General features: G+C 41.3%; 1 protein-coding gene across 3 annotated transcripts in view; it reads right to left on the bottom strand.

Annotated features, from left to right (window-relative positions):
- COL23A1 (collagen type XXIII alpha 1 chain) overlaps positions 1-27,980 on the bottom strand; it is a 349,789-nt gene that overhangs the window by 84,224 nt on the left and 237,585 nt on the right. For 2 of the 3 annotated variants that reach the window (XM_043491161.1, XM_043491163.1), the window contains exons 3-5: positions 13,995-14,039; positions 4,929-4,936; positions 509-535 (exon numbers count right to left, since the gene is read on the bottom strand). In XM_043491161.1, coding sequence (XP_043347096.1) covers positions 509-535; positions 4,929-4,936; positions 13,995-14,039 — 80 coding nt within the window. The remainder of the gene's footprint in view (positions 1-508; positions 536-4,928; positions 4,937-13,994; positions 14,040-27,980) is intronic. The other variant, XM_043491162.1, reaches the window with a different exon arrangement.

Here is a 27,980-nt window from a genome sequence, read left to right as displayed (position 1 = left end):
AACACCAGGGACTGAGGTCAGCATTGCTTTGCTGTGAGATCACAGTTGGAGGTGCTAGGGTGCCACATGCTGTAACACACTTTAGAAAAGAACAACTGGGATATTTTTAGATATGGATACATCAAGGCTCATTTTCAGCTATCTGTGCATTTCCTTCAGCAAGTCAACATCCAAACGAGGCCCCTCTACTGCTGAGCATTAACATGGGGACAAATCCCAAGGTCCTCACTCAGTTTATACTCTAGCAAGCTCTCAGTGGTTTGCTTGAGTAAGGCTTCCCTACAAATACGAAGGGAGTCAGGATTTAGCCAATAATCATTAGTATAAAATGCACAATCTGCTCTAGAGCTCTAGGATTAAATCCCTTAAATACCGTATCCACTAAAGGGAGAGGAAAGGAAGAAAAAAAACCTTAGACAGGCAAAGAGCATGATGGCTGATGGAAAAAGAGTGAAATGTAAGGCGTAGCTTAGAAGAGAGTAAAATATAAATGGCATGGCAGAGTTACCGGGTAGCCATCTCGTCCTGACTGCCCCTGTGCGGAATGAATAAGCAAGACAACAAGAAAAAGTCAGTCACAATTCTACTCTCAGCAGCATGACAATACATTGCAATATGTAAAACTCAGAGCCTGACCCACCCGGAGGGCTTAGTCCCTTCTGCATCCTTGGCAGCCAGTGGGAGGCGCAAGAACTCAGCAACATTTAAAGTGCAGGCTCTCACAAGAGGAACTTTTCCTACTGGAGGGGAAACTGATACAAGTGTGAATCAAATACAAATCTCTTCACCTTTCAACTGTTTTTGACTTTTTGTATACATTTGCTACTTAGCAAGGGCTTTGCTCCCACACACCCATCCCCTACTCTCATGCAATCCTACAGTGGAGTCAGGGACATATGCAGGCCAGCAGGCAGATTCCAAGTACGGAGCTGTTAAATTTAAGGGTTGTATCTAGTACAGCAATGTCATGTGACACTGTATATACATGGACTTTATTGGCATGGTGTTATTATACAATGGTAGGTGCATTCAGACATTTCTTATTGTGTCAACTTTCTATATTTTCTCCTCAAGTTTCCTCCAATCTAAATACAGTAGCATCCACGTGTACTAAAGAGACACTGCAGTATTTAACACACACTCTACAGAAGTGTAGGTTCATCCAGGAACAACACATTAATTACAACAGCAACTCATTTAATAAATTACAGACTTCAGGTAAAATATACAGTGAAATTTTTATGAAGGTTTATGGTACCGGACAACTGAAGCATAAAATATATAAGTAGGAAACACTGGGTAAATCATAACCCTCATTTATTGGTAAGTTTCCATGGTCTGTACCTTAATACATAAAGTGTTTGTTAATATCTGTTACAGTAAATGTTAAATTATAGTATATGGTAAATCTATCCTTCAGACTGTAAAAATTTCCTACTCAGCATGTGATTTTAATATCCTCTATAACTGAGTCTTTATAGAGTATTTGACTAGCGCACTCCTTCTTCTATAGACAGAATGATCAATCATCTAACAGACCTAAATATTGTACCACAGATTCTAATACTTCATACATGCAACTAATTTATGACAGCCAAAAATAAAACACCAGAACAGCTACTACTAGTGGCCAACATAATTGAGAATGCATTTTAGCGTAATGTGACGCTATATGTATAGAATGTAATCAGTTCCTTATGGCCAAAAATCAAGAAACATAAGAAAGTAATAGACTTAACTGCAATGCTGCTGACATAAAACAACATTGTGTTTCTGTGGGTTTTAGGACTTTAAAAAAAAAAGAGTTTAAAGAGTCTTTGTCAAGAGTTGTAGTTTAAGCCACAGATTTAGGGCTTATTAAGAAAAGTTTTACATAACGTTAAAAAAAATTTCTAAAAGTGTGCAGGTGGAAAAGAGTCTTGTTTGTGAATAAAATGTTTGTAGTGGTATAACTGCAGGAGTGCCCCCTATTCGACCTTCCCAGCTGCCTGTTATGGCTGTGGATCTCCCCAAGAGGAGGAAGTCTCTGTCTCCAGTGTCCATGGAAGTGGGCTTGGCCCACCAGCTAATTGTTCTGTCAGTCTTAACCCCTTTGGGGCTACTGGAGGGGCTCAGCCCTGAAACATTTTGATGCAAAAAAGGAGAATCAACTCAGTACTGGACCACCCCCTATCTTCCCCTGGGGTGTCCCTGCCCTTTCCTTTGGGCTTGGTTCCTAAACAGTCTCTTAGTAGAGCGTTGCTCTCTCCTGGGAGAGAACTGCTACTCCCCAGGGGATGCTCCAGCTAACTTGTCTACCAGCAAAACTCCTTTTGTGCAAAGAGACAGAGCTCAATCCTTCTTCCTGGCCAGTCAGCCCTGGACTGGGCCAGGTTCTTTCCTTTTATTCCCACTTTAGTTATGGCAGGCAGGCTAGCTGGGTCCAAAGGATCTCATTAGCCCCTTCTCTGCTGGTGTGGGGCCTCTCTGCCTCTCCACAATCTCCCCTATGCAGTATTTGCAATTCAACAGCGCGTGATAACCAGCAAAGTCAAAGTAACTGGAGACCAAAAGGAAATAGTTTCTAAATATGTTGTTCAAGCTAAATCAGATTAATAGAAGTGAACAGACATACAGTAACATTTCAGGCCTCGATCCTGCAATTGACAGGATGAAGGCAGACTGCAGACACCTTGTGCTATCAACTGCAGGAGTGGAGCCTAAATTGTTAAAATATTCACTTTTAGTAATTTAAGGGGTGGTAAGCAACAAATGCAAAGAAATGTGATCAGTTGACAAAAGCACACAGGACAAATGCCCACTTTTGTCAAAAAAGTGGCGTGCAGAGGAACGTGCAGGGAGGTGAGCGGCGATGCCAGCCCTGGGTGGGGGGGGAGGCAGGGCTCGCACAGGAGGCAGACAGGGCTCGGGCGAGCAGTGACCCCAGTTCCGTGCGGAGGGAAGGCAGGGCTTGGGTGAGCAGTGACGCCAGTCCCAGCCTCATGTGTGGGGGCAGGCAGGACTCAGGCAAGCAGTGATGCCAGCCCCGCGTGGGGAATGGCGGAAGACTCATGCTAGCCCCAAGTGGTGTCCCATTTTCCCTTAGGGAAATATAGTCACCCTATCCATGGGGAAAACTGCCCAAAATATACCATGCAAAGCTCTGTGTGGTTGAATTGTGCTGGTGTAAATCCAGAGCAGAATGTCTCGAAGACGGAGCCTTATGGCTTAGCTCTAGTAGGTCAGTGTGTATAACGATTTTGCTGAAGAAGCAAAAACATGCTCTGGATTTTGTGCATAACAAGGAAGCTCAGGAGCCGATAACCAGCTCACCTCAGTGCCAAGTAATCTGGAATCACTTGCTTCTAAATTGTTTTTCCCCCAATAAATGTTCCCTCGCTAATATTATGGAGACCAATATACTCATTGTACTATGTGGATAAACAGACTGTTGAACTTTTTATTTAGAAAATATTTACAGAAAAATGATTTCACTGACAGACTAAACTCCTAAAGACCAGCGAGCTGGGACAAATTCATTTACCTAGGCTTCTGCAGACAGATACCCCCACTGACTGATTGCAAATACCGTGCAGTACCTTTATAACAGAATGTGTCCCTGAGTAGAGTTTCAGACAAGCCCCATTTCCCTCCCCTCAGGGAGGTTATCGGTCAAAATCATTGTTAACTGCACGTTCTTCTATGGTTCCCACTGAAAACCAAGCCAACATAGCAGTTTTGCCCACATTTCTCCAAATTTTCAGATTCAAAAATGAACCTGAAAGAAAAATGAAACCTCAAGGGACATAAACGCATATTAACAAAGTATAAACACAAAATGTTGTTCAAACCCACATTAACCAACACTGCTGAGTTTTACCACCCTAACATTTTACTTGTGTTTCATCATCAGCTCAAGGATTTAAATGAAATGTATAGAATTGGAGATTAACTAGATCAAAAGATGGTTTATCAATGAATTGCAGAGATTACTGGAGTAACTCCCTCCTAGTCTCATTGGGCCTTAGCAGGAAGGGAATGGTATTTGAAGAAACTGACACTGACATTACATTGCTTATCAAGAAAAGCACAGCAGGTTTGAAATATAAAGAATAGGACTTTCAAAAGCTGTTGAAGGTTTTAAATGCCTTTCATTGACTTTCAGAAAGTCAATGGAAGGTGGCAGGTGCCTAATTCCCTTAGGTTCAATTGGAAACCCCATCCATGACAGCATTTAACTGGTGCCTGTAAGGCTAACTTCTCACCCCAAGAGCACTGGAAAGTAACAGATTTGGGGATTTCATTGGAGGGGATAAAGACGGATGTGTCTGAAAGTTTTCTTAGGAGGAAGGATTAGCACATATTCAACTACCATCCCTTCAAACAATGCATTCACCATAAAGGTTCTGGCCATGCTGCAAGGGATGTTTATGACTCACCAAGCAGCCCCGAAGAGAAAAGAAAGCTATAAATTTTTTTGGCCGAATCACAGTGGTGTGGGGCTATCAACATCACTAATGACAGGCAGTATCAACCAACTGAGACACAATAGGTGGGAGAAGCGAGATGGACAGTTTTCAAATTTAAAACATCAAAACATTAAAATATTAATAAATACAGTGTGCACATTTTTTGAGCATGGAAACTGACCAAAGAACTCTTTAAAAAAAGAGAACAATGTTTTTTTACAGAATATTTTCTGGGTTTTAAATTGCCACAGGCTCCTTAGGGCAGCGAGTTAAGCATTTTTAAAGCTTTTTTTTTTTTTTTAAAACTAGTTGTCTACAATCAAGGGCGGGGGGGGGCGGGGGAAAAAAAAGCAGCATCTGGTACCAATTTTCCTTCCATACACACCTCTACCAAAAAAGGCTGTTCTTGTGAAATGATACAGAAAGGAAAAAAAATTGCCTTAACTTTGTTGACCCAAGAGTAAAATCCATGGTACTTACTGCAGGTCCTGAAAAACAAAAGCAAAATCCCAAACACTTATTAACCACAAGAAAGCAAAGTATCATTCAATACAAAACAGTATGTGGCAGGGAGAGTCAGGATGTCAGAGCAATATTTCTACTTTGCATCAAGTTTGACAGCATTCCATATGTAGATAAAACACAGCATCTACGACCCGGTTTTGGAGCGAGTATTATGCAGCTGTACATGAATGCTCCCACGCTAGGATAAAATTGAATCTTCATCTCTAGCATGTGAGCCTTGGAGAAGGTGCGGAGCTGGCAGCAGCAAGTGGCAGTGCAATACAGCTAAAAGTCTATGGAACGTACAGCTGCCATTGTGGAGTTCTCTGCTCCCATTTCTGGTGTCTGTAATAGGAGACCAGGTCTATACTACAGCCTTTCGCTGGCATAGCTATGTCAACTCACGGGGGTGAGGCGCTGTGTGGGACCTCTGACCAACGCAGCTGTGCCAGCAAAAGCCACTAGCATACATGTAGTTATACTGGCACAGCTGTGCTTCTGATGGTATAGCTTATTTCATTTGGGGGTAAGGCTGCACTGGTTTTACTGGTATAAGCTGTGTCCCCACTAGGAGTGCGTTGTTGCTATAGTACATCAGTATACCTATACCGGCCAAGCATTCCTAGAGTAGACGTGGCCGACGGAAGGGAGCTACTGATGCATAGCAACTTACGAGGCACAAATTCCACCACCACTGAGCATATGTGCAGCACATTTCACCTACTGGGCTCCATGCTTCACTGAACATTCTCCTGACTTCCACTCCTGCACCTAACCATTGGGTCATGCTGCTGCTACTCACTTATGTTGCCACGAGAGGGGAACATGCCGTGTGCCAAGCACAGGGCAAGGTAACTGAAAACAAAAGAAAGACAGACTCCTCTTGACTTTAATGGTCTTTAGATCAGATCCACAGAACTCAGGTCTCAAGTGGTGATGGTGGCAGTGGGGAACATAACATCTGCTGCGTAACCACCTCCACCATGCAGGTGCCTACTCCCGACCAATTTCTGCAGCATTCCCTCACTCCTATCCCTTCAGCACTGTGCAGCAGGGGTGAACATTTGGGCTGAGGACCAATGACATCCATGTTCCACTCTTGTTTGAGAGGCTTTTTACACTGTGTGTTTTTGGGTCTCTTCATGCTCCATTTCCTACATGATCAAAACCAGAAATGGATTCAAAGCAAAAAAAAATTGTGGGAGAAATTAAATAGAAAAAAAAAAAGCAGCTTACTGGAAACTCAATTTTTAAATGAGAAAGCACATTTCTGTTTCTTTTTATGAGTCTTTTCAAGCTTTCAATTTTAAAAAAAAACTTAGTTTAAAACATCTAAGTGTTTAAAAATGAAACAATAAAAAACAAATAATTGTCAGAATTAGGATCCAAACTAACTATTTATTATGGCACGGGATACATACTGCCAGGAACTGGCCTGCTAGCATCAGTAGGCCAGCTCAATGTATTCAGCACAAGACCCGATAGCATCTGGGCCTGACCATGGTGAGTTCATTGTGAGTTGTGAATGCTGTAGGTTATATATTAGAAGGACATACATCCAAAGTTTAATTTGTTACGGGGCAACTTGGCCCATCTTCGGATCAGGACCATTATCTTTACCTTAGGCTATGACATGGCTGTTATTGTACTTTCACAGATTTAAATTCTTATGACCAGATCCTAAGCTGTTGTAAATTGGCGTAGCTCCATTGAACTTAGTGGACCTAAGCCAATTTACCAGCAGAGAATCTGGCTCTTAACATAAACCTGATTTATTCACTAATTTCTATCAATTTACCCACGCAAGGCCCCTTTTCATCTTAATGAACACCAAATTAAGTGACGTGGACAGGACATTTTAATACGGAATTGTAATGATGTACCTAATTTCCTTAGACTTTGTTGTCTTTTTGCCATAATTCAGATACAGTGTCCCTCAAATATAGGCAAGCAACTATGATATCTGATTTGCCATGTGCTCTTATAAAACGCCTCAGCCTTGGTCATGAGGCTCAGTTGAATTGGATGGATCACTGTAGATCATCTTTTGCAACATGCAGCTCAGGGCAGTAGTACCTTGATATCCTGATTGATATCAGTTATGCTTAAACTTTTACTGATAAAGAGCAGAATTGGGCTAGGAATTTTCATTAATTCTAAAAGTTATAGAGTCCCTCAAGGGACTTATGAATGAACCAAATTTGATTTTTTTTTAAATATTGTCCAAGAACTACATCGTTTCTGACTTGCTCAATGTTTTTCACAGACTGGTCATGAGACACTTGTCTGCGACAGAAGAAAGTCTTTTTTTTTTTTTTTTTTTTTTTAAAAGGCAATAAGCAAAGAAGTTAGCCATGTGCAAAGGGGCTCACTCTCCTTCCCTTAAATATAGGTACACTGCATGAGGCACTCTCCCTTTCTGAGAAATTTGTCAAAATTATTAATAAAAAGTTGATCAGTTTATTTTCAACGTTCTACAGACAGAATGAAACCAGTTGCAAATTATTATTATTATAACAAGTAAAAATTGGAAACAGCCTTCGTAAATTTGGGATTCCATAACAAATTACTTCGGAGGCATATTTCAGAAAGGAAAACGGGAAGACAAAATAGCCTACAGAACAAAGTCCGAGCCGTTTCTGACAGATACCCCATTAACAAACATAGCGTTGGGCAGGATGCCATTCTTATCTATAACCTGCAGCATTTATTACTGCTAGATTTAAACAATTCCTATAATTATGACTTTATGTTTAATAGCCAGAACTCTAAATGCATATAAAAGTATTTGAAAATGCTCACAGGCACACAAAGGTGGATGTGTTGGAGGAAAAAGAAGTCAGATTAGTTAGTTAACAATCCAGCCCATGAAAGCTTATGCTCAAATACATTTGTTAGTCTTGAAGTGCACACAGTATTCCCTGTTCTTTTAATCCAGCTTTAGTTATTTATTATTAATATATATTTAGACTGTGGTAGTGCTCAAAGGCTACCAGGATGGGGCTTTGTAGTGCCAGGCACTATAAAACATATGTAAGTGACCAGCCCCAGACCCAAGAACTTGGAATCTTTTGCTTTCATTATTTTTGGCATATAGCTCATTCCAAACATGCTGTGCTTCTCCCGCCGACAGAGCTTCTGCCATTTGCAGAGGTCGGAACAGAGCGTCTGCACTAGATGGGCTGCATCGGTAAAACTTCCCCGCGGCAGCGCTGTACGTATAGACGTGGCCTTAATCAGTTAGACCTTATTGACACTGGGAAAATGTTTGAGAACATATTAACACGATGTGAACAAGATTTTGCCCTTAGCATGGAAAAGGACAGTTATATTTAAAAAATATATAGCTGGGGCTGTAGAGGTACCATGAACAAGAATCAAACATTTTTAAATATCACTTTCCCTTCCTGTCTATACCAGGTGCAAGTTGTTTACTTAAAACATGTCAATAACACATTGTCTAACAAGATGCTTTTTCCCTCTCGTAGAAATTGATGGCAACCCTGATGAGTTTCTAGCTAAGATCCTACTTAATAGGTGATATCTACAATGTTTTCTTCCCGGTGCAGATGAGAAGCCACCTGTGTTGCATATGAATCCATTGAGTCAGCCTCCTGCAATGCCTCGTATATAAAAAATTATCCTAAAGCCCCCTAGTCCCAGCAAGAGTGCTGAGCACTATAGGATAAATGCTTCAGGTATCCCAGAAAGCACTGGGACAGCCACAGATCTGTAGTATGCTCTACAGCAGGGGTTCTCAAACTGGAGGTTGGGATCCCTCAGGGAGTTGCGAGGTTATTACTCAGGGGGTCATGAGCTCTCAGCCTCTACCCCAAACCCTGCTTTGCCTCTAGCATTTATAATGGTGTTAAATATATTTTAAAAGTGTTTTTAATTTATAAGGTGGGGGTCGCACTCAGAGGCTTGCTATGTGAAAGGGGTCACCAGTACAAAACGTTGAGAACCACTGCTCTACAGAAATGTACTGTAGCAGTTCTGTCTAAAACAGTTTTGGCTGCCTGAACACGTCAAACAGTTGCAAAGAAAAGCGAAACCCACAAGCCAATTGATGCACTCAGTGTTCATGTAGTGGCTTTCTTGTTTTCTGTAGACACACCTGAAAGGTGAGGGAAGGATGGTGCTTCCCAAGTGAGACCAATTAGTTGTTTAAGGTATCTTGGTCCCATAGTTGCAACATTATACTGATTTTTTACACTGACTTTTTTTTAAAAAGCAGCCTCTTCCAGGAAGCTGTAACCTGAATGCCCTTTACAAAGGTGATTCCTTCTTTGCATATAGCTTTGAGACATATGTGAAATCCATGCTTTGACTGCTCCTCTGTCAGAGACATGGAAACAATTAAATAAGAGCCAGATGACTGCAGATAAATAAAATGGGTCAGATAGAGTCAATGACTCAATAAATCTCTGGACTGTTTAACTGTACTGACACTGACAAAAATGCTTTTCAAATCTATGCATTGTTTCTGTTTAAACATGAAGGTCAGTGAAGACCATTAGAAGAAACCTGGGCTGTCACCAGGGGTGTAAAGGACAAGAAGGGCTTGGGGGACTCAAGAAACCCCCAAATTCACATTTGCTTTACATGTTTCATAGAGATTTTCACAACACTCAGGCCATGTACAAATGTGCCTGTGCATTTACTTTTGAAGTTTACAGTCCTGGGTCCTAACACACTTATGTCCTGACCAGGCCAAAGGACAAGAGCAGGAACATGCAGTGGAACTCACAGGGAGAGAGTTTCAAACTGCCCCAGTGCAGGGCTTTGGCTGGGTTTATGGGGAAGTTTCTTTCCACTAAAGGCTGCCTCTGCACTGAAAATTTACAGCACTTATCCCATGGATAGCCTAACACTGGTACAGTACTGGCCGGCAGACGGGTCTATGTATGTGGGGAGGGGACAGCTCTGGAAGGCCACATCACTTCCAGAAGTGAGCAGCTGCAGCAAGACCATCCCCTCTATTATCTCAGAAAGCAGCTGCAGCAAGACCAGGAGCCAGGAATTCCCCTCCTATTCCTCCATTCATGGGGTAGAAACAATTTATCTTTTTGTCCCCAATCAGTAAGAGCAGAGGAGGAGGGAAAGGTGATAATCCCTTTGGAATGTAGTATTTAGCACCTATATGGTTTGGTAATAATTGTTGAATTCCAAGCAGATTAGCAGAGTGAACCCATCTATGTTTGGCTGCACTAGCACTTTTACCCAGTGTTGGTCTAGCACTAGTGCAATTTCACCATGAGTGGCAATGGTGGAAGTCCTAGCATGGCCAGAATATCAGCAGTTTTACCACTTAACTTTGGTTTGCATTTGGCCTAATGGCTCCACAGTTTAGACATGTCCTTTAAGTACTTCAGTTTTTCTAAAGAAATTTTAAATTAATTTTGAAATAGTATTTTATCCACCCATAAACACTGCCCATCATCAGTCGTCTTCAGTGTTCTTCAAGAGTGATGAACTCTTTGTAAATTCCTATAAATGTATAGCTGTCTGATTAATTTTTATACTGTCCAAATCTAAACAGAAAAGAAATGGTTCAGTCGTGTTTTAAATCAAGAAGTGGGTGTGGTTGGAGGAACCAGGCTGATCTCTCCAACGTCACTGTGGAAAGCTGCTTGATTTTAAAACAAATTTATTGAATGCCTCATATGTTATTAGAAAGCTTTAACATTATAATTTTAACAGCTGCCAGAGAAAGACCTCCCCCAGGGCAAGCCTGAACCAGTGCTGAGCCTTCTGGCACTAAGACAGTATTGGTCTGGAGGCTGTGAAGTTGTAACCACATAGAATCTCCAGGGAGGGATGCTATCATGCTAGGCAAACAAATTTTTATTCCCATTTATCAGCTGTGGTGAAAGAACAAGGACCTGGTTTATGTGTGGTAAGATTATGAAACAAATATATAAATATATATTCAAGCTATCTATGAAAACAAACTTTTGGCAGCTATGCCAAAACCAATACGCAGAGGGAAGTCTGCTCTTTGCCTTTCTTTATATCTATAATACAGCATGACAATTCTCAGGGGCTTCATTACATAGGCTGTGTTTAACTACTTTGCTGTATCTAGTGTACTGCGTTGTGTGCTTTTGTTCCATCTCAGAGTTAGGCATAGTTTAACCATCTACCACAAGTGTGTGCCCTATGAGCCTCCCTGCCAAAAATAACTACAGTTTCTCCTTGGGTTTCCCTCCCCAATTACAGAAAAATCTAAAGAGACATACTTGAGTCTCATTAATTCTTTATAATTCCTCTGCTGCTTGTCATCTTATCCCAGGGCAGTTTTCTGTTCCTTAAGAGGAAGGATATTCTTATGGTTAACACACTGAACTGGAACTCAGGAGACCTCAGTTCAAGTCCCTGCTCTGCTACAGACTTCCTGTATCACCGGCGGCAAGTCACTTAGTCTCTCTGTGCCTCTGTTCCCCATCTGTAAATTAGAGATAATAGCACTTTCTTTTTCTCACTCTTGGTGCTGTATATGTAAAATGTAAGCAGCTTTTTGGGGCAGGGTTAGTCTCTTACCGTATCTGTACAGTGCCTAGCACAACAAGGTCCAAATCTCACATTCGGACTCTAGATGCTATTTTAATATGATTGCTACTAGCATCACAATAATCGTATTTTCAGGCTGTTCACGTGAAATATTAAAATGTAGTTTGCATACGAATTCTCAGAGATCATCATCTTGAGCCTTAATGACGTCTTTAAAACAGAAGTGGGCAAACTACGGCCCGGGGGCCACATCCGGCCCACGGGACCGTCTTGCCTGGCCCTTGAGCTCCCGGCCGGGGAGGCTAGTCCCCAGCCCTTCCCCCACTGTCCCCCCTCCCCACAGCCACGCTGCTGTGCAGGCTGCACGGCTGGCTCCAGCTGGGCAGTGCAGCTTCCTGTCCTGCTGCTCTGAGTGGCATGGTAAGGGGGCAGGGAGGTTGGATAAGGGGCAGGAGGTCCCAGGGGGAAGTCCAGGAACAGGAGGCGATTGGATGGGGCGGAGGTTCTGGGGAGTGGTCAGGGGATGTGGAACGGGGGGGTTGAATAGGTGTGGGAGTCCCGGGGGGCCTGTTAAGGGGTGGGAATGTGGATAGGTCAGAGTAGTCAGGAGACAGGGAGCAGAAAGCGGGGGGAATCCCGGGATGGGGCAGTAAGGGGACAAGGAGAGGGGGGTTGGGTGGGTCAGAGGTTCTGAGGGGGGCAGTCAGGGAGAGGGAAGTGGGAGGGATTGGGGGGCCAGGCAGTTTGGGGAGGCACAGCCTTCCCTACCCGTCCCTCCATACAGTTTCACAACCCCGATGTGGCCCTCGGGTCAAAAAGTTTGCCCACCCCTGATTTAAAATGTTTGATGACTAAATAGATGGACAATGTCATAAGAGAAAATTCAATAAACTGATGTATTTAAACACTGTTCACTGTTTGAATGTTGCAGTTAGCACTTGGTTGAATCTTATAGTCAACCAATAACTTTATGGAGCAGAGTGCAACATTAAGAAATTAAAACCACATGACAGGATACTCCACCTCGACAGCTGGACTTAGTCAAGCAGAACAGGATTCATTGTAGCAGATTGGATCGCTGTCCCATGAAGTCCAATATCCTTTTGCTGGTTGCAACAATCTCTGATATTTACCTGGCCCAATATGTGATGTCCTCTAGTGAGGAAGCGAAGGAAATTATTTCCTGACCTCTATGGCAATCAGTTCTATGGCCTGTAGTGCATGATTTACCTCGCTCCACCTCCTCATAACTGCAAATACTGATGGTCAAAAAATTATTCAGCCCTTTCTGAAATTCAGTGAAAGTATTTGATTATATGTTCTCCTGCAGCACTGAGTTCCACAGGCTGACACCATGCTGCACTTCTATTGATATGAAATTTACCTACCCTTAATTCCATCATATGTGTTCTAGAAGTTCAGAGCTGAGTGTTTATATCAGTTTGGGATATGACCAGCTTGGGCTTACAGCCCCAGATGTTGCACCACCTGAGAATATTTTTGGCTAGCCCTTGAAATGAAACTATATCCAAAGCACAGAAGCCCTGTTGCTAATTAAAAATACATATTTACAGTGCCACGTTTGCTTAGACCAAATTAAAAGGGCACTGTCAAGGTTGGGAGGCAAAAAATTTCATCCACCATTTTTTAATTTGTACAACTGTTCACAAACTCCATGCAGTTCTTTAGGTATGTTTTTACCTCCCAAATCCAACTACGTTCCACTCTACTTCCGTAGTACCTTCTAGCTTCAAAGCATAGAGCAAATACCCTTTTGAAGCTGATATAGAAGCAGCATTAGCCCCATTTCACAAGTGAGGCAGAAAAACAGTCTTCACAAGGAAGACAGGCGTGTTCTTATCTCAAGTTAGCTAAAACATGACGACTGACAAATGGGGAACTCCTTGCGAAGGATGAGGAAGTTTATAGTTTTTACATGAGTTAGCTAGCTGAGATAAAGGCTATGGGTGAACGTGAATCTCAAGAATTTGTGCCCAAGACCAACACAAGTTAGGCTTAGAATTCACTCATTCCTGACTCTCAGTCTGTGAACATTTTAATAGACCACACCAGGTGTATAATGTATATGTAATCCTAAAATAACAAGCCAGTGTACGGTTCCCGAGACACTGTATATGTGCCTTTTATATTTCTCTCTGTATTATTTGTTATGACTGTTCACATGCTCACCTCCCTTCTCCCTGTCCTGTCTTTCTTTGAAAAAGAATGGGGCACACATGGCTAAAGGAAAAAACAGCAGACTAATAAATTACACACGGCAGACACACACTTGCATAATCAATGTGATAGTGCCCGCCCCTTTAAGTCACTGTGGCTAGGTACGAATAGAGCTGAAGGGTTTAAATCAATAGATAACCTATTGTTCATGAGAGATGGGACTTCTTCATTTCACAGGTCAATTAGATAAAGGTGGCTAGTATCTTTATCAAGCAGTTCAAGTACTTTTAAGTATTACTCCAATCATCACCTGGATGCACCACACTCCACAGGAGGAAAGATGAGGCTTACCAGGTTCTCCTCGTCGTCCCGGCTTTCCCCGCCTTCCTGGAGGGCCTATGGAAATGAGAGAAAAGAGCTATTTATCACATGGAAATCACTGTCAGAGGAAATAAACCTCACAGGCAACAGGACCAGGAGAGAATATGCAACAAGCCATTCCTTTCAAATTCAAAAGCTTCCTCACGTCTGCGCCATCCTCCCCTATGAATCATCTGAAAAACAGTAGGTGCTTAAGATACATTTTAGTATGTCCACTATAGCAAAAAACTGTTCTGGAGAAAATGCCTCTCTTTGCTGATTCGTTGCTACAACACATGTAGGGAATGCTCGCCCCTTTACCACTCCATTTGGAGGGGAGTTCTCTGCGATGTTACACCCCATATTCTTCATAGAAATATGGTTATGATCTGAACATGGTATAACAGATATACTTTATGCAAGATGGGTCTTGTAAGATATCATTGGAAAGGTTATAATTTACTGAATGTGTTTATCCAATTTGCATGCATGTATCATTTTTGTATCTGGAGCTGGGAATATTAACCATGTCTCTGTATTCCAAATGTGCTACTTTAGATGAGGCCAAACAATTTTAGTGGCTTATTGAAGAAATGCACACATGCATAAGGATGAACGCAGGAACTGTGTGCAACAGAAACCTCTCAGAGATGCTTCTACACAATGGGAACTTTGACCCAGGTCACAGGAAAAAAGCTTTCCACCAAGTGTGTGTGTGTGGGGGGAGGATATAAAGGAGGAATCCTCACTCTCCCTAGAACAATACACCTGAAAACACCTGAAGAACAAAGACTGAACTGTGGGAAGTGATGGTCCCAGGCTGGAAGGATTTTTAGCCTGTGTATGAAAACCTGGGAAAGCCCAGGCATCTTGTGCCTTAAGAATCTGCCAGTCTGTTTATCACTCAGGGTGAGAATCTGCTAATTTCTATTCAATCTATCTGGTATGTCAAGCTCAGTTAGTGGCTTTTGTTTATTTATTAAGGAAATCTGCTTTGTTCTGTTTGCTATCCCTGGAACCATTTAAACCCCGCCTTTAATAGTTAATAACATTTGTTTTGTTCATTATTAAACCCAGTTTATGCAATTTCTAACTGGGGAGGGGGGCAAAAAGTCTTGTGCATATCTCTCTTCACACTGAGGAAGAGGGTGAATTTTATGAGCTTGCATTGTACAGATAGTTCTATACAGTGCAAGACTGTGTTATTTTGGGTTTGTCTCCCGAAAGGGGTGGGCACGTGAGCGCTGGGGGAGCCCTCTCACAGAGAGCTGACTTCAGTCTGTGTCTGCAGTGGGGTGTGGCCCTGCCTTTGTGTGTGCTGCAAGAGGCCAGAGAGCCTAATTCCACAAAGCAGGGAGACGGAACCCAGTCTGGTTGAGCAGGAGAGGCTCAGTTTAACCCCAGCACATCAGGTGGCAACTCGGATGGAGAGGTGGAGTATCCAACCTGTTGCATTCTCATTATATAATATTTTCAATCGCTCTGTTGGAATAAGGCAGTCATTTTTCTGAGCTGACAATTCCCATGATCCTGGAGACATGTGAATTGCATGACTAGGCCAAAAGAAAACACGTGATTGCGGTTGGTGGTCTACCCTCAGCAGGCTGGTTCTGGAGGAGTTCTCACCATCTGACACAGACGATGATGAAAAATAAAAAGCAAGAAACAACACTGCTCATTTTCATCATGAAAACTCCAGTGTTTCCCAATTATGTAGCTATTCTATTTCCAGCCCTGCCTACTATTGTTTGATGGGGAACAGAGTCATTAAATATTCCTGCCCCTTTTACAAAAAATTCACAATTTGCATGAACGATTCCTTTTCTTAATAAGTAATGGAGTCCCTAGCCAAACTCTGGAGTCCCTAGCCCTTCTTAGTGCTAATACACTTTTAGGCATAGTCTCCAATTATTTTATTTGCAAGCTTCCCATTGACACAAACGTACATTCCAGAGGCAAACTGAAAGGAGGATATTACTCTTCAGTGTTGTTTAGTATCAAGAAATACAATTCCATTTGCAAATAAAGGATTTTTAATTTCTACCCATCATTCCTGTGATCTGCAAAGCTTTTGGTTTTAGGTTCCAGAGGTTTGCTAGCCAAAAAAAAAGAAAAGAAAAAAACCCAACAAGCCAGCATTTGCTAGATGGTCATAGTTTTAATTCACTGCAGTATGTGATTCCATAGTTTTTACTCTAAAAGATAACAAATTTCAAAATTTTCTAACATATTCTGGGGGGAATTTTGCTGAACTTATACCCAAATACTGTCATTCAAAAAGGGTGTGGGAGGTACAAGACAGTGGAGAACTTTAGACCTTTGTATGTAGCCTGAAAGAATCTGTCTCTGACACTGATCTAAAAGGAACTCTCCTTAGTAAACAGAAAACATTGCCCAGCTTTTCAGAAATGTTTCACAGCACCTAGTCCAAGTTTGAAGTTAACATAGGCAGGGTCTTGGCTTCATTTGGAAACCATGGATGGATTGTCGGTTCTGCGTGGTTTCCACCCATAGCTGACCTTTAGTTGTGTTTTGCTTTGAGTCTTTGGGTCTGATTGACTCCAAACCCAAGAAGGTTCACACAAAACGTCGTGACCCAAAACTGCTCAGTTTTGCAGATCTGTGGTCTCAAAACTTCTGTTGTATAACTTGAATAGCCAATGGATATCAGCTGAGCAAGCATCACAGACCCCTTCTACCCTGACTTCTGCCCATGAACCATGAACTTTTTCCCAAGGAATGACAAGGTAAACTGGTCTTTATGCTGGAACAGCTTGCGAAAACTGCACTGCAGTTTCCTTATGCCGATTACTGGACAGTGGACTTATGTTGCAAAATTCTCCTTCCTTCTAAGTGAAGCCATATGAAACAATCCACTTTACTTGGCGTGCTGAACCAATCAACTTGAAGAACTTGAAGAATGGCTAGAGACCCTAGGATGGCGGGCAGGGAGGGGGAATAAAAGGATTTAACCAGTTCAAGCTAAAAGATGAACAGAAGAGAATGGAAGGTCATAAATCATATCTCTAGGTAGAACTGGCATAGTGATCTAAAATTTATTTCCAAAGTAAAATACAAGCTATGTAAGTGCATCTGCAAAAGAAACAGGATCCAAGGCAAGTTTGCTAACTATACAATTATGATTATTTATTAAGTCTAATGTAAGCCACACACCTCCTGGGTGTGGTGTTCTGTCCCATCTAGTGGCACCGAGACCACTTAGAGAGCAATTAATGAGTCTGCTCTACAGCCTTAGCTAACAGCCAGTTGGCTTTTAGCTCATGTGATAGAGGCTCATGCACTAAGCTCCAGAGGTCTCCAGTTTGCTCCTACCTGCCGATGCCCAAGGTCTGTTGGTGTTACAGTAACCCATAGGCTCAGCACTTCATGGGCACACACCCTGGACAAGCCCCACACTAAAGGTCTGTCGAGTTGCCCCTAACTGCTCCCCACTCCTGTCCACTGGAGCTTTCAACCCAGGCTAACTGGCCTGGCTGAAGGTGTGGGTTAGATCCTGGGTGCTGCTGTCACTTGCGCTGGTAACCCCCCACTTTGTAGAGTGGATGCAGTCTAAATGACTTGAGTGCTGATAGTCTTCCAGTGCCTTCCCACAATTCCCTCCGGGTGACCAGGAGGACAGACCACCACTGGGCTACTGGCTATTCTGGAGTGGGTCTCCCTGTTGAAGCTATTCCAATTTATATAAATAAATAGTAATTGTACCAAGGAACTTGCAGCTGGGTCTCTCACATCCCAAGGGAATGCCCTAACCAGAGGGCTAGAGGGCATAGGGTAGGCGCACTTCTCTTCCCCCCATGGTTTTGTGAATCTAGCCACTTGCTTTTGTGGGCAGAAAAAATTGGTTACAATGGCCTGGGAACTAATGTTTTGGTTTGAACAAAATGTTTGTTTATTTAAACAACTTTTTCTATTCACAAAAAATTCTGAAAATTTTCATTTGCAGCATGACCTGACCCAGTTTTATTTTCATGTTTTGGAAATTCCAGTGAACTGAAAAAAATCAGCTATTTGCTCAACTCTACTCACAGAGCAATGGATAATGAATGTGCCTCAAGTGCAGGTCTGTTCCTGAAATATGATTTTTGTGTGTGGAAGACAGACAAAATTAGTGCTTCTCCATCTAATTGTGCCCTATTCGTTTTGAACCATACAGCTGAAAAATTAGACTAATGATTGAGGGCCCCAGGGCTGAAAGTTCTCCCACAACTAAGACTACCATTCATTTCAAATGGGAGTTTTGCCCGCATATGACTGCACAATCACAGAGTGATCATGTAGTGATATATCCTGTTCACCTTACTTTTGCAGAACTCCAATTTACGCTCCCCACCCCCACCCCTTTTTTTTTTTTTTTTTACGGGGTAAGGTGGACAGGAGTTTACCCATAAAATTTCAGTGACAAGTGCCAATTATACCTTATCACAAGAACAGGAATGTGCACAGGAGACAAAGGTCAAGGAACCAGATTTGATTTGATTACAAGGGGGAAAGAGTCAACCACATGTGGCACAATGGGACCTGCTTTCCTGGTATGGAGAGAATTATAGCAGTTCATTGAGCGGGTCTGGCACCGCACTGCCCTATTTGCAACTCCCTTGGGCAGACTAGCTCAACTAGCCATAATTTACTGAACTGCTGGAAAATGTAAGGTTTTAAACTTTCCCAATATTTTACAGTTCATTATGAGTTTTAAAACAGTGTTGATTTTCATGTTTCATTTATTAGACCAATGTTAGACAATATAAATGACCACTATACAATATAACAAACTAGTCTGTTCTACACTGCAGTGTGAACTTTTTACCTCGTTACTGAATGGCAACTATTTCATTGTACATATCAGCTATTCCTTGTAATGTTTCCAGACAGCAATATTTTTCATGCTCTTTTCTTGTATTCCATGTTACTAAACTTGCAGTCTTACTAGAAAGCTACTAATGATTCGATATTGCCAATGCTCACGTCTCATGCGCTGGAATAAGACTGTTTAGTTTGAATGTGACAAGATGTTTAGAAATAGACTGCTTTATGCTTTGTATTTATTCTCCTCTCCAAAAATATCTTGCATAAAAATGTAAATAAAGAACTCTTAGCACTGATATGGGATAGCTGATGAGGTTAGAAAAAAAAAAAGGGAAAGCTATTACCCAAGTGACAGTAATGCAACATAAATCTTAATTATATTGAACCAGCATCAAACTACATGAGGTTAAATTTATAATCCTTAACTATCTTCAAATGAATTATGAAACTGCAATTTTCATGCATCCGATGAAGTGAGCTGTAGCTCACGAAAGCTTATGCTCTAATAAATTTGTTAGTCTCTAAGGTGCCACAAGTACTCCTTTTCTTTTTGCAATTTTCCTTGTGTTCTTCTAACAGAACTTAAGTAGGATAACTAGGAAAACCACACTACACAGGAGTTGAAACTAAGCCTGGCTTTTTAAGCCTTTTCTACACTAGGGAGATTTTTTTTTAAATGTTTCTTGCCATTGCTAGCATTGAGCTGAACTGGAGATAACAACATTGGGACACCAGCTGTAGAGACAGCCCACTATGAGCTAGTGCCTAGGATAGCACCACATCATTCTAACCTTGCATGCGAGAAAGTCTAATTGAAATGATGCTGACAATCTCATCAGCAGCCCACAGCCCATGTACACCAGATAGCCGATGTTGGCAACATTGGTTCATCTGATCACTTATCAACAGTGGGAAGTTTTTCAAAAATGTCTCTAGTTTAGCAAAAAATTAAAAGAAAGATAAATTATTCCCAACTTCTGTGTATTGTGTGTGTTTTTAATTGATAACAAGGTTGCCTATTAAATTTGTAACTTTGGAGGGCCATGGTACATCTTATAGTAAGGTTACACTATCCCGTATTTTATAAGTGCTAGTGGGGTCAGGAACTCTGCTGCCTTTGGGTTCGGTCTCCAATGACTCCACTGGGCCCAATAAACCCTCACTAAGTGACTGTGCTCCCTGATTGGTCAGAAGAGCCAACTGATCACCATTTTAACCCTGGAGCAATACAATGGGTGCTCAACGTGTTCTACTCCTGCAGCAGTGCCAGACCTACTTCCTGCTTCCTGTCTGGCCCTTGCTCCAACCCCTTCTGCTCCACTCCTGCCCTAGTCTCTGCCTACCTCTGTACTCCTGATTCCTGACCCCTGGTTTGTCTCCTGACCACAACTGCAACTCTGCCCCTGGGTTCTGTTCTGCCTCTTGCTTCCTGGCTTTAACTATTGGCTTGTCTCTTGACCATGTCCGTGGTTCTGCCCTCTGATTCTGCTCTGACCACTAGGCTAGGCTCGGCTCGTGCTCTGACCACTAGGTTGCACTGCTTACACCTCCGTGTGTGACTGTGGGTTGTTTTTTTTTTCCAGTTTGGCCATACATCAGTAATAATGGGATCATCAATAACTTGAAAATATTGACTAAAGTTGTCTTGACCCTTTAATCGGTATCAAAAACCCCTCTCCTTTGAGTGCGTCATCCATATGGAAACGAAAGGCAGTATGACTGCTGTGACAGGTCGGGCCAGATGGCTACAGGAAAGTGATAGAAGGCAGATATATTAGCCACAGGTTAAGTAGGTCCCTTTTCCCTGGGTAAGGTAACAGGGAAGGTTCCAGAACAATCAGGAACTTTCTGGAAACAATTAAGGGAGACAGGCTGATTAGAACACCTGCAGCCAATCAAGAAGCTGCTAGAATCAATTAAGGCAGGCTAATCAGGGCACCTGGGTTTTAAAAAGGAGCTCACTTCAGTTTGTGGTGCGTGTGCGAGGAGTTGGGAGCAAGAAGCGCAAGAAGCTGAGAGGGAGAAGGCGTACTACTGGAAGACCAAGAAGTACAAGCATTATCAAACATCAGGAGAAAGGTCCTGTGGTGAGAATAAAGAAGGTGTTGGGAGGAGGCCCTGGGGAAGTAGCCCAGGGAGTTATAGCTGTAATGCAGGTATTATAGGAACCATTGTATACAGTTGCAATCCATAGGGCCCTGGGCTGGAACCCAGAGTAGAGGGCGGGCCATCCCCCCAATTTGATACTGGAGGAGTTGAACTGGACTGTGGGTTCCACCAGAGGAGAAAGTCTCTGGTCTGTTCCCCAATTCACTAGGTGGATCAACAGAGACTGCAGGGATTGTTCTTCTTCCTTTCCCCATGCTGGCCAGTGATGAGGCTAACTGAGCGAACAGCAGATTTGAACCACGAAAGTGGCCAAAGTGAGGGCTGCCGTGAATCTCTGAGGTGAGCAAATCCGCCAATAAGCTCAGGACCCACCAAGGCTGAGGAGGAACTGTGTCATACTGCTTATGACAACTGCCAAAAAAAAGTTTTCAATACTTCAAAAATCCAACTTTACACCATGTAATCTTAGATAAAACTACTGATTAAAACAAATGAAATACACATTTTCCTTCATTCTGTTTGTTTCATGTCTCCCACAAGAGTACTGTACTTGCAATTTCATGTGTTACACACATCCTGTAGCATTTGCTGGAGTGTTAACGAAAGAAAAACTGCATTAACTGAAGGCGGACATATTTTAAAAGATGTATCAGTTATTTTAACTGCAGGTTATCAAAATTCTTCCCCCTCATCCGTAGGCTAAATATTATGGAATCCCTTTCCAATAAAGTAGTAATTCACATAAAAAACTCTGGCATCCCTGGTTTCTCTACAGGTCTCTGAGCAGAATTGAGATAAAGCAGCATAAAAATCTTCAGTACAGGAAAATACACTTCCATCTACCTAGTCACAGAACAAGTCACATGGGTTTTCCTGACCAAATTTCTGAAAAAAATTGACTTGAGGATAAATGCGATCAGCACCATTAAAAGAACACATTGCACTTACTACCTTTAGGGCAAGATTTTCTGAAGCGACTCCTGATGTGGGGTTCCCAATTTGAGACACCTGAAGCAGATGTGGTTTGCAGAAATTTGAGCACTCGCCTTTTGAAAATTAGGCCTCCCTAAAGCATCTCACACAGGGCTCCCAAAAACATCGACACCCAAGATCACTAATCACTTTTGAAAAACTTGACCTTAGCTTCCAAACACCGCACTAGCAAACTTCATGAGAACCTTTTCATTTTCTAATTTCTACTAGCAAAAGGGCTGAACCAAGATGACACCGCTACGTTAAGTGCATCCAACAGGATTCAATCAAAAGACACCGAAGGATTAAATGAACGGGGATGTCTAAAATGAACCTTCCCACATCTTTACAGAACCTTCCCGTATTTTTTGTGCACATCAAAGTAGAAGCACATTTAGGAACCACTCTCCTCTTCCTTTACCCACAGGTCAGAATGTATCAATTAAGAATGTTTATGTAAGCGCCAAGGCAGACAATAGATTAATTTTAATTGTTCAGCATTGTCTAGTCTGGAAAAAACTGGTAAATTATAATCTGTTTCCCATTCAAAACCCATTTATTCTCAGCCCTAGAGAATAAGTCTTCACTCCCATACATTGCACTGCACAACTACTAGTGACTGTTTATGAGTCTGATTTAATCATGCTGGAAATGCACATTTGAAATTTATTTTGATTTTTTCCTCCAAACGTAACAGAATATTGAAGAAAGGAAAAGAATATCCTCTCTCATTCACGGTCTCAGTTCCTTTGATTTCAATGGGGTCACACAGAGGTCGGGGTGGACAAAACATGTCCCGATGATCAGGAGAGACCCCACGTTCTATGACAGGTTTCAGAGTAGCAGCCATGTTAGTCTGTATTCGCAAAAAGAAAAAGGAGTACTTGTGGCACCTTAGAGACTAACAAATTTATTAGAGCATAAGCTTTCGTGAGCTACAGCTCACTTCATCGGATGCATTCGATGAAGTGAGCTGTAGCTCACGAAAGCTTATGCTCTAATAAATTTGTTAGTCTCTAAGGTGCCACAAGTACTCCTTTTCTTCCCATGTTCTATGTTTCAGTATTCTGTGAACACCGAGTGTCAAGGCGTCAGTCTATTCACAAAGCCTGACACTTACTTCACTGCAGAGGATGAGCACAAAGAGGGTCATGTGGTGCATAGGCCAGGTGCTATCTCCTTGCCTAGTGAGTGAATTTAAGGAAAACAAACAATAGTAAATTGACTACATTGAATGTTCACTGAGACTGAGGAGAGCGAGGCACTTTAGTTAAAGACATTACAGCTCATCTAGAAGGCCAGAGGCATCTTTGGAGACAACCAGTTATATTGTGGGATTTCTTAAGTCTGGTTAACTCCTATTCCTCTTACCTTAAGCAAACTCTTTTTGCAATGAACAAAACATCCCAGATCATTTGAAGAGCTAACTGAAATGGAATCTTAGCATTTTACCACAGGTTTAAACTACTGAAAAGCCCAACCCTGCTCACTTTGGAAGTGATGGAGATTATGCCATTGGTTTTAACGGGAGCAAGTCTGAGCCCTAAAACTGCAGAACTGAATGCTGTAATATATATTTTAGGAAATTGGTTCTCTTTTCTACCCACACCAGGCAGCTTCTTCAGATTGTCAGTGGATTCAGCTCTTTTGTTTATTCATTAGCATCCAAGATAAAAATGAATTTTTATTTAAGATATACGTTAAGAAATAACTGGAATAAGGCCACAATTGCACTTAGGGTTGATTTTTTCCCTTCTTTTGTTATGACTGCTCTCTTTCTTGCTATTTTCAGATAACACCCTGGCATGGCTGCAGCACAAAACACATATGGTGGAGGGCAGAAATGGAATTATGGAATACACTTTTTTTTTTAAAATAAAGACAAGAGGACATTTATATTTTGGCAGCTGTGCATCCTGCCATATGCCGGTTGTACCGCTTAAGTGACAGATTTCTATTTCCCACATTTCCTTCTAGACAGCTGCTTCAGTACAAATCCTGGACGAAGCTGATCACTTTGAAAACCTTTGATAAACTATCAGAGGGGTAGCTGTGTCAGTCTGGATCTGTAAAAGTGGCAAAGAGTCCCGTGGCACCACCGAAAGCTGATGCTCCAATACATCTGTTAGTCTATAAGGTGCCACAGGACTCTTTCCCACTTTTGATAAACTAAACACACACACACACACACACACACACACACACACACACACACACAGCTTCATGTTTCTTTGTCAGCACAATGGCCTCCCCATTCATCTGACCCACCAGGTAAATACAGTGTATGCAATGACAGATTAATTCACTGTATTCCTAAAGGAAATTTACTTTCCATAAAAAGAAAAGGAGTACTTGTAGCACCTTAACGACTAACAAATTTATTAGAGCATAAGCTTTCGTGAGCTACAGCTCACTTCATCGGATGCATTTTCGATGCATCCGATGAAGTGAGCTGTAGCTCACGAAAGCTTATGCTCTAATAAATTTGTTAGTCTCTTAGGTGCCACAAGTACTCCTTTTCTTTTTGCGAATACAGACTAACACGGCTGCTACTCTGAAACCTGTCATTACTTTCCATAGTTACAAATGTCATTATTTAATTATTTAGAATTAAATAATAGTAAAGAAGAAATCTATACAAAAGTTCTTGGTGTCCTGATGCTTAACTGATGTTTTAATGTCACCATGGCACCCAGCAGCATTAAAAAGCAACCAAACTGAAACAATTAACTCACTTTAACAAGCAAAAATCAGCTACAAGAAACCACCTTTCCAACCCTTATTGTTCTCCAGGAACATACCAATAGCTCTCTCCAAAAATCCTGTCCAAAACCAGCTTTTGCTGTGTGTCCTCAAGGTCCAAGGCCCTCAAATTCTACTTTTATCAGACCAAAACAAGGAGCAAGTTTTAGATTCCTAGATCCCTCACAGTTTGTAACTGAATTCAGTAATTTAACACTACTAAATACAAACTATTGTCTGTAGCTTCCAATGCAACTGATTTCCGTGGCAGTAACATGTTTAGAATTATTCAGTATCATCTGTTCCCTTATTCAGAAGAAATGCACTAATTAACATTGCACTTGGGCAACTGACAACTCGGATAATAAAATTAATCCAGCTTTTCAGTCAAAGAATGGGTAAGCCTCAAGTTGTTAAAATAAATACTGAAAAGTTTAGATCTTCCTGCAAACTATCAAATCCTTGCTACAAGTCTACAAAATTGGCCTGGAAAATTTTACAAGAACAGAGTCCCACTTACCATTGTAGCGGGAAATGAGAAATAGAAACATTCATCTGGGCATTTCAAAGCCTTTAAAAAGATTTGGATCAAAATTAAACAGATTGAAAACTCTTTTTGGCAGAGACCATTCTTCTGTTATGTGGATACAGAACCTAGCCCAATTGGGGTCCCTGTGTCATGACTAGGCCTCCTAGGTTCTACTGCTGTAGGAAAAATAAATAATCAATATAAGGTCTTCTTGTTTTATCCCAAAAGGTCTATTACTATCCATAACTTGCCCAAACCCCAAAGTAGAGCTATCCTCATATAAGAGCTCCTTATGATTTCAGATTGGTTATAGTAGAGACACAGGGCTGGACTACAATACCGCGGTAAATTGATCTAATTTACGCAACTTCAGTTACGTGAATAACGTAACTGAAGTCGACATAGTTAGATCCACTTACCACAGTGGCTACACTACGCTGTGTTGACTGGAGAGCGTCTTCAGTTGACTACCTTTACACTTCTCAGGGAGGTGAAGTATACATATTGATGGGAGAGTGCTCTTCCATTGATTTAGCATGTCTTCACCAGACCCACTAAATCAGTACTCACTGCATCGATTGCAGCAGTGCCAATCTACCGTTAAGTGTAGACATGCCCACAGTAAACAGATACCACAAAATAAACTTCAGCATGCACTAAGGAATGCCATTCTGTCCAATAATCGATTTATAGTTCTGAGTTACATTTGTCAGAAGCCCATTGTATTGTGGAAATAGTGGGTTTGGAACAAAAGTTGGAACAGATGTTTGGAACAAAAGCAAATCACCACAGGACTCAACATGTGCCCGGGAAAGTTCTGCCAATATAAGTCAGTTACCACCACCAGTTGGCAAACTTCTGTTATTTGAGAGCACAATATGAATTATGATAATGATATTGATATGATAATTATGATATTATTCCATTGCCTCATGTGGCACTGTACCATGTCTCAAGGGTGGAGCAAATCAAACATAATAGCATCTTCATCTTGAGTCTGGAATGAAAGAGACTTGCATTTTCTGCCATACATCAAGAAGAAATGGTTTAACACTCATCAACAATGACAATAGCAAATGACCAGAAATCCCATAATGTACATAAGAGGGAGTTTGCTCTCCTTGCTTTGATAAGAATCAATCATCCACACAGTGCCATCAACACTATGTCACTTGTAGTGCCAAGGGCACTGTGTGGGTGACTGATTCTCACAGTAACTTGAAACACCACCACATGGTCAACCAGAAGCAAGGTTAAATTGATATATTTGCTCATCATACACAAATAGAATTTGTGCGTAGAGAATAGAATTTTAGTGGCAAAAACAACACAAGACCCACTGGAAAGTCATTCTGGTTTGATGGATTTATTTAAGTATACAAAGCAAAGGACTGCTCTAGTTGAGTAAGCAAAATTGCACATACCAATTATGAGCTTGTTTACAAACAGCCAACAGGTGTACATGCATGTGAAGAACACTCCATCTAGCTAGCATGTTTCTAGTAAGTGGCAACAATGTAATTCTTTTTCCTGATTGCTCCAAGAACTGCAAGACATTTCCATAACATCTGTAAGATAATACAGTTTGTTTATCAGTTTACGGTATTAAGTCAATTTAATTATATTTTTAAACTCTAATGGGGCACTTGCAACTGACACAAAGTTAGACTCATCTTTGGTAAGAGATGCATTTTCAGACCATTTAATAATTAAGGAAATGTATACTATGTGCATTAGCCTCATGTAATCTCACACCAAGAGAAAATATTCTTGTTCAATCTCCAGTATTATTCAATGTGACAGCATGTCAATCAGTGAGAAAATGACAACAGTTTATGAGAACAGATGGGATTGTGCAATTGTTCACATATCCCCGGAATGATTCCCATAACTACATAGACAAGTGCGCATATGATAAAGGCTTAAACCAAAAAAACATGTTCTTTGTATTTAAAAATACTGTTCAATATAGTGTGAACACATTCAAGGACACAATCAATGGACAATACAGAATTTTGACAAGCGTTTCTATACTCTTTGTCTCTACGCTCCCTAAAAAAGAAACCTGGCAAATGCAAACCATAAAGAGCTTGGGGGAAACAGCCAGATTTATCCTAAATATAAGTCCATGATGGTTCCATGGGCAACACTAGCAGCTATCATTCATGTTACAAATTATGTTTAACAAAATTAGCTTTCCTGTTTCAAAATTCATCCAGTCTTGCACTATTTCATAGCACATTTTCAACATCTTTTAAAAATTCATTAAAAACTTCACATTTCCTTTCTGTTCCAAAATCCCTTCATAATGCCTTCAGCATGCAGAGTATATTTATTTTAACCTTTAACGAATTAACATGTTTTGCATGTGTTACCTCACAAAAGCATCACTAGTAAGAACCTTAACTCCTTTCAAATAAAGGATCAAGAATAATGTATGTTTCATGCAAAAATGTTTTAGACAGCTTCTGGAAATGCTAATATACCTTCCGGAAGAAAAAATCCTTCCATGTTTGTAACACATGGAATGGAAGCACCATAGTTGGTAAGTTTATTCCATATGTAGATTTAGCAATACCACATGATGGTGCCAGGTTATGCTACCGCACCTATAAGTCAAGGGAAATTTGAGAATACCAGTCAGAGAGAAATTTTGCTCTAAAGTGACATGCTGTGATTCTACTAATATAGCCCTTTGACATTTCCATGCCCCCAATCCACAAGGTCAACACAAACAGTAACAATTCATCTTCAAGATTAATAATGTCAGTTTAGAATTCTGTAGGGGACTGGGAACTCTC

The sequence above is a fragment of the Dermochelys coriacea genome, chromosome 8 (assembly GCF_009764565.3).
Source record: "Dermochelys coriacea isolate rDerCor1 chromosome 8, rDerCor1.pri.v4, whole genome shotgun sequence".
NCBI lineage: Eukaryota > Metazoa > Chordata > Testudines > Dermochelyidae > Dermochelys > Dermochelys coriacea.
This window is presented reverse-complemented; position numbering and strand designations above follow the sequence as displayed.